The 8254-nt window shown below is 37.7% G+C and overlaps 1 protein-coding gene across 1 annotated transcript in view; it reads left to right on the plus strand.

The window, feature by feature from the left end:
• LOC117172902 (protein unc-79 homolog) overlaps nt 1-8254 on the plus strand; it is a 1455529-nt gene that overhangs the window by 988153 nt on the left and 459122 nt on the right. The window contains exon 19 of the mRNA XM_033361197.1: nt 7389-7537. Within this exon, the coding sequence (XP_033217088.1) occupies nt 7389-7537 (149 nt within the window). The remainder of the gene's footprint in view (nt 1-7388; nt 7538-8254) is intronic.

Raw genomic sequence — 8254 nt, forward strand, 5'->3', positions numbered from 1 at the left:
TTCATCCGCAAATAGTTGGGTGCATAGAGAGATTGATGCCGCTTTGGAAAACCAGATTTACTATCTCATCCGGCAAAAATCGTGTGACAACTAACAAGGTCAAGTTTCAGAGAGGTGTCTTTGAGGGCGACACCATGAGCCCACTCCTCTTTTGCCTTACATTATTGCCACTATCTCTAGCACTCCGCCATTCCGACGGGTACTTGTGCGGCAAACCTGAAGATCGAAAGTACAAGGTCACTCATGTATTTTATATGGACGATCTTATGATCTATGCCAAAAACAAAGAGCAACTACACCTAGCTCTGGGGATTGTCGAACGATATACTAAAGAATTTGGAATGGAATTTGAGTTAGTCAAATGCGCCAAGTTTTATTTGAAGCGAGGAAAACTTAATGGCATCCCTGAAGACCCTGAGCTTATCGATAGAAGCGCTATACGATGCGTGTGCGCTGAAGAGACTCATGCATACCTGGGCGTGCCACAGAGCTGCATTCAGGATGTGACATCTATAAAGGATACGCTCCGAAGGAGAGACAAACTCTCATCCGGTAGATTTGATCTTCCAAACTGTCGGCGAGGAACAAAGTATCTGCAACGAACATGCTTGCCGTCGCGGCAGTACTCTAGTCATTTGGAGTGGTTCCATGGACGAAGAACGAGCTCAAATTCCTTGATATTGGGACAAGAAAGGTTAATCTCATGAACAAAAGCATACAGCTTAACTCTTCCGTTTCTCGACTGTACATCTCACGCGGTCAAGGGGGTCGCGGAATATTGAGTCTTGAATGTCTTCACAACAGGATTATCCTGGGTACAGCACATAGAGTTGCAAATGGAAGAGACTCTCTTCTTAAAATGGTCAGAAATCACGAAGAAGTGGGCAAAGGAGCGTTTCTGTACAAAGCAGCGGAGAAGGCTGCTGAAACACTCGGACTTGACTTCAGTATTAGGGGTGAGCAAAATGCATCAAATCTGATCTATTTCGTGTACTCACTCCTGAAATCCTGGATTAAGAAAGCACAAGAGAAGAACTTTCGTGAACAGCTCCTCGATAAGAGGATGCACGGTATCTTCCACAGAAATGTGAAGGATCAGTCAATGCCTTGTGAGCTAACGTTTGCTTTCCTTAAATCGCCTGGATTGATGTCTGGTACGGAGGGTTTCATTTTTGCATGCCAAGACGGTGTGCAGGGCGTGCCATACGCACCCCGAGCATTAAGCTCACATACTATCTAGTTGTCCAACTCACGCGGGAACGACCTACATTCAAAGGCACAATGCGGCACTAAGAGTGCTTTATTACCCTCTGTCACTCTTACGGCATTAACCTTAATATCGCTCCTCTAAATGTCCTTAGGGAAATCTGGTTAATTGTCGAGAATGGAAATTGTCGCATATACTGGAGCTTTATATTCTCGACAATTGTTTCTGTTGTTCACTCAAGGCCTGACATGGTTCTTCTTGACTTCGAGAAGCGATCCATGTTCGTTATCGAGTTTTCGGCGCCAGCTGACAAAAACATCATAACCAAGGAGAATGAAAAGAAAGAGAGTTACCGAGACCTTATAAGGGAGTTGCAACGATTGTCCCCGGAATATTCTGTTAAACTAATCGTCCTTACCATCGGCGCTCTTGGAGGTGCCAAGTTTTCACTTGCTAATGACCTCAAAAGCATCCCTGCGTGTAAAGAATATGCTAAAACACTTGCGGGAAAAATTTAGAAGGCGGTAGTCCTTGGGTCGCTCCGTGTTCTTAGGGTGCACGAGGCTTTTGTCGGATCGTCGTATTTATTTCTTTACAGACTGTAACCACCTATATCACGGTCGTGAGACGTGGTTGTGGCTGAAATTTTACCGCGATTTCGCTGGGAGCGGGTGCAATTTTCCAGATTAGCACCCGATCCCGGCGAAATCCTGCGGTTGTCAGTTCAGCGAAATTCGTGAAATCGCTGCGCCCGCATGTTACGTATTGCTCCGTTGATTTTTGGTGTGAAGACTAGCTTGCCTTTATGTTTTCGGGCGCGCTAAATCCAATTCTTTTGTTAGTTAAACCATATCTGGCCACTATTCGACCCTAAACTCAGAAAAGTACTTTCAGATGTCGAATAAGCACTTTTCTGCGATGATTAATGTAGTCAAACCACCTTACCATTATAGTTTCGTGGTCGCTGAAACCAATTATAATACTCTGATAACTTTAGTTATTTTTTAATTGGTCCCTAACTTCTGAAAGCACCCTGATTTGCTAAGATTATACATTTGACTATCATATTGAACGTTTCTGCGTTTTACAGGGTTGAGACTGTCATTATTCTAAATAAATATACAATTTTTGACCTGTTACCAAAAATTAGTGTGCACTCTGAATGCTTTTTACTTGTAGAGATTCAGCTAATTTCTTTTTAAGATGTCATTGCGTTTTCTTGTGATCTTCTCTTGCTATAGTAGTGAATCCTAAGGTTTTAAATTTGTTTCTCACTTGTCCTGGCGGATTGAAGGAACCGAAGGGAGCGTCTACACAGAACGGAATAATCGCAATAGTATTTTTTTTGCAACGATAAAAAGTTAAAAATAATAGAAGACGTATAACGCCAGTTAACTGCTAAACTTACAACGCATCGCCTGTCAGTAGCGGTCAACAGGCGTTATACGTCTTATATTTTTTAAAACTTCTTGCCGTTACAAAAAAAACTATTGAGATTATTCCGTGACCTTCTATAGGGAATTTGAACGTAGAATCCGAATTTTAACAATTTAAAAGTTGATATTTCTGTTTTTTTTTTAAGTTTTTTTTTTAAAAAGGAACCGAATGGGGTCTTTACGGGTACTTTGTAGAGGCTCCATTTGATTCCTTCGTTCCGCCAGGGTGAACAGTGCTGTGAAATCCAGCATTTCTACGATTGAGTTAGCTTGACGACTTGCACGAGTTGCTTCTCTTTTAAAACATTGCTCCAATTCTGTTTACTGACAGCAATTAAGTTTCAAAAAACTTCTCGTAGATGACGTTTTAAATAACCTGCTTTACGATTTGGCGGACCTGGGTTCTCGAATTACTATTTGTAATTGTTTCGATTATGGAAAAAATTAAAAATTTTTTTAAATTTCTCATAGGATGCGTTTTATATTATATGGTGCACGATTTGGCGCACCTGGGACGTCAACTCAACATTTGTGATTGTTTTGTTTATTGAAAAAACTTAAATTAAAATATTTTCTCGTAGATGACAATTTGATTGACCTGGTGCACGATTTGACGCACCTGGGCCGTCGACTCACCATTTGTTATTAGTTTGATTATGGAGAAAATTTTAATTTTTAAAAATTTCTCGTTGGAAGCGTTTTAAATTATCTGGAGAAAGATTTGGCAGATCTGATTCGCCGACTTAACATTTGTAATAGTTTTGCTTATAGAAAAAACTTAAGTGTAAAAAAATGTCGAGTACTTGACTTTTCAAATGATCCTATGCACGATCAGGCACACCTGGATCGTCGACTCACCATTTGTAATCGTTTTGTTAATTAACAATACTTCAATTTCAAATGATTTTTCGTAGATGACCATTTGACTGACCTGTTGTACGATACGGCGCAACTGGGCCGTCGACTCAGCATTTGTGATTGCTTTGTGAATGGCAAAAACATAAATAAAAAAAATTTTCTGCTAGACGACTATTTAAATTACCTGGTGCACGATCCGCCACACCTAGATCGTCGAGCTACCATTTGTAATTGGTTTGATTCTTGAGAAAAATTAAATTTCAAAAAGATTCTCGCAGATGATGTTATAAATTACCTAATACACGATCTGGCGTACCTGGGTCGTTGACTCACTATTTGTAATTTTTTTGGTTATTGACAAAAGTTACGTTTCAAAGAAGTTTTCGTATATGTCGTTTTAAATGACCTGGTGCATGATCCGTCGCACCTGAATCTTCGACTCACCATTTATAATTGTTTTGGTTATTAACAAAAGTTAAATTTTTAAGAAGTTTTCTTAGATGATGTTTAAAAGTACCTGGTGCACGATACAAAGCACCTAGGACGTCGATTTTGCAGTTGTTATTGCTTCATTTATTGACAAAATTAAAATTTTGTAAAACTTTCTCGTCGAGGACGTTTTAAATTTACCAGTACACAATCTGGCGGCCCTGGGTCGTCGACTTACCTTTTGCAATTGGTTTGGTTATAAAACAAGTTAAATTTTAAAGATTAGATTAGATTTTAAAGTTAGATTTTAAATAATTGTTGGTAGATGACTTTTTCAATATTCTGGTGCACGATCCGGCGCACCTGTTTCGTCGATTCACCGCTTGTAATTGTTTTTGTTATTGGCAGAAGTTACGTTTCAAAGTAGTATTCATATACATCATGTTAAATGACCTGGTGCATGATCCGGGGAAGCTAAATCGTCGACCTAGCATTTGTAATTGTTTTGGTTATTATCGAAATTTAATTTTTAAAGAAGTTTTTCTAGATGACGTTTTGAATAACCTGGTTCACGGTCTGGCACACCTTGATCGTCGGCTCACCACTTATAATTTTTTTTGTTATTGACAAAAGTTACTTTTTAAAGAAGGTTTCATAGAAGAAATTTTAAAATACCTGGTGCACGATCCGACGAACCTGGGACGTCGATTTGCCATTTGTCATTGTTTTGGTTCTTAACGAAATTGACATGTCAAAGAAGTTTTCGAAGATGACTTTTTAAATAACCTGGTGCACGATCCGGCGCACCTGGGCCTTCGATTAACCACTTGTAATAGTATTTGCTATTGACAAAAGTTACGTTTCAAAGAAGTTTTTATACATGTTGTTTTAAATGACCTGGTGCACGATCCGGCTTACCTGGATCGTCAACTCACCATTTGTAATTGTTTTGGTTATTAACGAAAGTTAAATTCCAAAGAATTTTCGTAGACGACGTTTTAAATAACCTGGTGCACGATCCGGCGCACCTGAGTCGTCGAATCACAACTTGTAATTGTTTTTGTTATTGGCAAGAATTACGTTTCAAAAAAGTTGCGTATATGTCGTTTTAAATTACCAGGTGCATGATCCGGCAAACCTGAATCGCCGACCTACCATTTGTAATTGTTTTGGTTATTGCAAAATATAAATTTTAACAAAATTCCTGTAGATGACGTTATGATTGATCTGGTGCACTATACGGCTCACCTGGATCGTCGACGCACCATTTGTAATTGTTTTGGTTATTAACGAATGTTTGGTTTCCAAGAAGTTTTCGTAGATGACGTTTTGAAGTACCTGGTGCGCGATCCGACGCACCTGGGTCGCCGATTTACCATTTTTAATTGTTTTGTTTATTAACGAAATTTGAATATCAAAAAATTTCTCATGGATGACGTTATAAATGACTTGGTGTACAATCCAGCCCACCTGGATGGTCGACTTACCGTTTTTAATTGTTTTGGTTATTAACGAAAATTACATTTCGGAAAAGTTTTTGTAGATGACGTTTCAAATAATTTAGTGCACGTGTAATATTGCACTCAAGTTTTCTTCCGTCATCCAGAAAGCAAGTTACCTATCTTGCAAATATTAAAATGTAAAGAGTCATGTGAGGTATATTGCGTTCAGAAAAATCAAATACGGATACTGTTCGAAAGTTTCCATTCCCAGGGTTGCCGATTTAGGCTTTTCTACTTCCACTTACCTGCTAATGAATAACTTAACCAATTATTAGGAGCGGCCATCTGATTCTGCCAATCACACTCTAGTGGAAAAGGTTGTTATGTTGCAAGCCAAATCTCACTTGGGCTTCGTACGAGACTGCTCAATGGAAAGATTGGTGGGAAAACCCGGATAATCCACGAAACAGCGGATGGCTTGGCTGCCGGCACTTCCCGGATGAAAGTTGTACGACATAATTATATTTTCCTCATTAGTTGCACGAGATGTTTCTCAGCCCGATGGGTGAATTTGTTTGATAATTATTGAAAAGTATAAATTGATTTTTGGCTAGCAACGAGGGTTGAAAATGAAACAAAAATTGTACCGAGTAAGTTTGAGCCATTTTTGTACGTGTGTACTTCGCTAAAAGAGAAATTGTGTAAAAATAAAATTGTTGTGCCTTGTATATTTTGATACATAGAATCAGCCCTGTTTATTTTTGACTTAATGGAAATATTCCCCTGTTTGTTTGAAATTGTATCTACTGAAAGATTTCTTTCGCTGAAATTTCGAGTTAAGGGGGCATCTTTCGGCGTTAAAACGAACTCATATAACTGATCTAAAGATTAATTGAAGTTTCCTAGTGGGCCGAGACGCGGTTTTGGTTTTGCTATTTCCCTGAAATAACGTGGCGTTCAACATCCATTAAAGCCTGAATTTGTGCCTTGAATTAATCCTTTCTCTACCCCCTTTTTGAGAGGGCATTTATTTCAATCTTACACACGATCCGGCGTACTTCGGTCGTCAAATAAGCACTTGTAATTGTTTTTTTTTACCAACAAAAATTGTAGGTTCCAAAAACTTTTCGTAGATGACATAATAAATGAAAAAATTTAAATTGCAAGAAACGTTTCGTCGATGACGTTTTAAATTACCTTCTGCATCATCTCGTGCACCTGGGGCGTCGACTCACCATTTGTAATTTTCTGTTTATTGGCAAATCCTAAATTTCGAAATAGTTTTCGTATAATTTCTTATAAAAAAAGTTTCTTATCGTTTCGCATTTTTAAGAGATGGCAATGTTTCCTGACTACTGAAAAGGAAAGGGTACGAAGGTATCTGTGGAGGGAATGGTGACGGCACCTAGGATCAAACAGTTGACATCTTTTAAAGATTAAAATTTTACAACCGATAGAACTTGTAATTTTGTAACAAATGATTTGCTGATTCAAAATTCGGAACCTGTGAGTCTCAAGAACTACAGGCATATATAATTTTCCTTAAAAAGGTTAAAACATTGATTTTCTACAAGTATCTAATGAACTGTTGACAAAAGGAAAAAATGAATAACATTTTTACATTTGTCATTCAAAGAATATAGTTATTTTAGTTAAATAAAGTTATTTCAACATAAAAAATAAATACTATGAAGATGACTAATATAAACATTCTGTAAAATTTAAAGTGAATCAATGATAACCTTTCTTGTTTCGGCATCCTCAAGGTTAGACCTTGATAAAATAAAACATAAAACAAGGACTCACATTTTGCAGGCGACCTCTAGAAACGAAATATTCAGATAGATAGTGATACTTCACTGCAACTTGTAATTCGCTCCTATTTTACATACCGATTATCAATGCACTGCAGTTACCATTTTAAACATTACGGTCTCGTTACACGATAAGAAAAAATAAATGCTGTATAACATTTACGTAGCTGTAGTATACAATTCCATGTAATTTATATTCCAGGAAACTATCGCTGTCGAGAATTCAGATATTCTTTATTACATGCTACAATGCCTGAGTGTGATGTGTTTATATGGAGATGCCTTAACTTCAGCTGCAAAGGACCATCAAGGATTCTTCATCTGGTGTCAAGAAAACCTCTTGATTAAGAAGTATGTATAAATCAACGCATGCTAAATGTGCTGCTATAATTACCTAGTAGGGAAAATTCTATATAGTTTGTACATTAGGATTGCCTAAAAATACATATTTTTGTAATTTCCAACCGGCAAGATCACCAAATCGTTTTCCATTAAAACAAGTGAATACATTAATTTTTTAATTTCTACATTTTTTAACGCGAATCGCTCAATTTTCTTAATTAACTGCAACACTCACTGTGTCAAGGCAGCAATGATAGTAATATAAGCTTAAGATCAAGTGTGGCCATTGCGAGAAGTAGAGGTATATTTGATTGACACAAATCCACTTCATAATAGTAATAATATAGAAATTTTGCTGCCTTCAATCAATCTGAGGTCACTTTGCATCCCTTCACCACTCAAAGCAGTGAATGTATCAGTTATGCTAAAATCTTTTGCGCTTTGCACCCCGCCATTACGAGAACTAGACGATATAAATGATTACGACAACCGCACCTAATTATGACCTTATTTTAAAACCATTGTTGCCCAGAAACAGTGCGTCTCGTAGTTGATTCTCAATATTGAGTGCCTAGCGTTCGGCCTTTTCGAGAATAGGTCGATATATATGGTTGAGATAATTGAACATGATTAACACCTTACTTTAGAACCGATGCTGTACTGAAACAGTGAGGGTTTCAGTTAATTAGATATATTACGCGCTTCGCTTTCAAACATTGTGAAAAG

This window comes from Belonocnema kinseyi, chromosome 5 (assembly GCF_010883055.1).
Source record: "Belonocnema kinseyi isolate 2016_QV_RU_SX_M_011 chromosome 5, B_treatae_v1, whole genome shotgun sequence".
In the NCBI taxonomy this organism is placed as follows: domain Eukaryota; kingdom Metazoa; phylum Arthropoda; class Insecta; order Hymenoptera; family Cynipidae; genus Belonocnema; species Belonocnema kinseyi.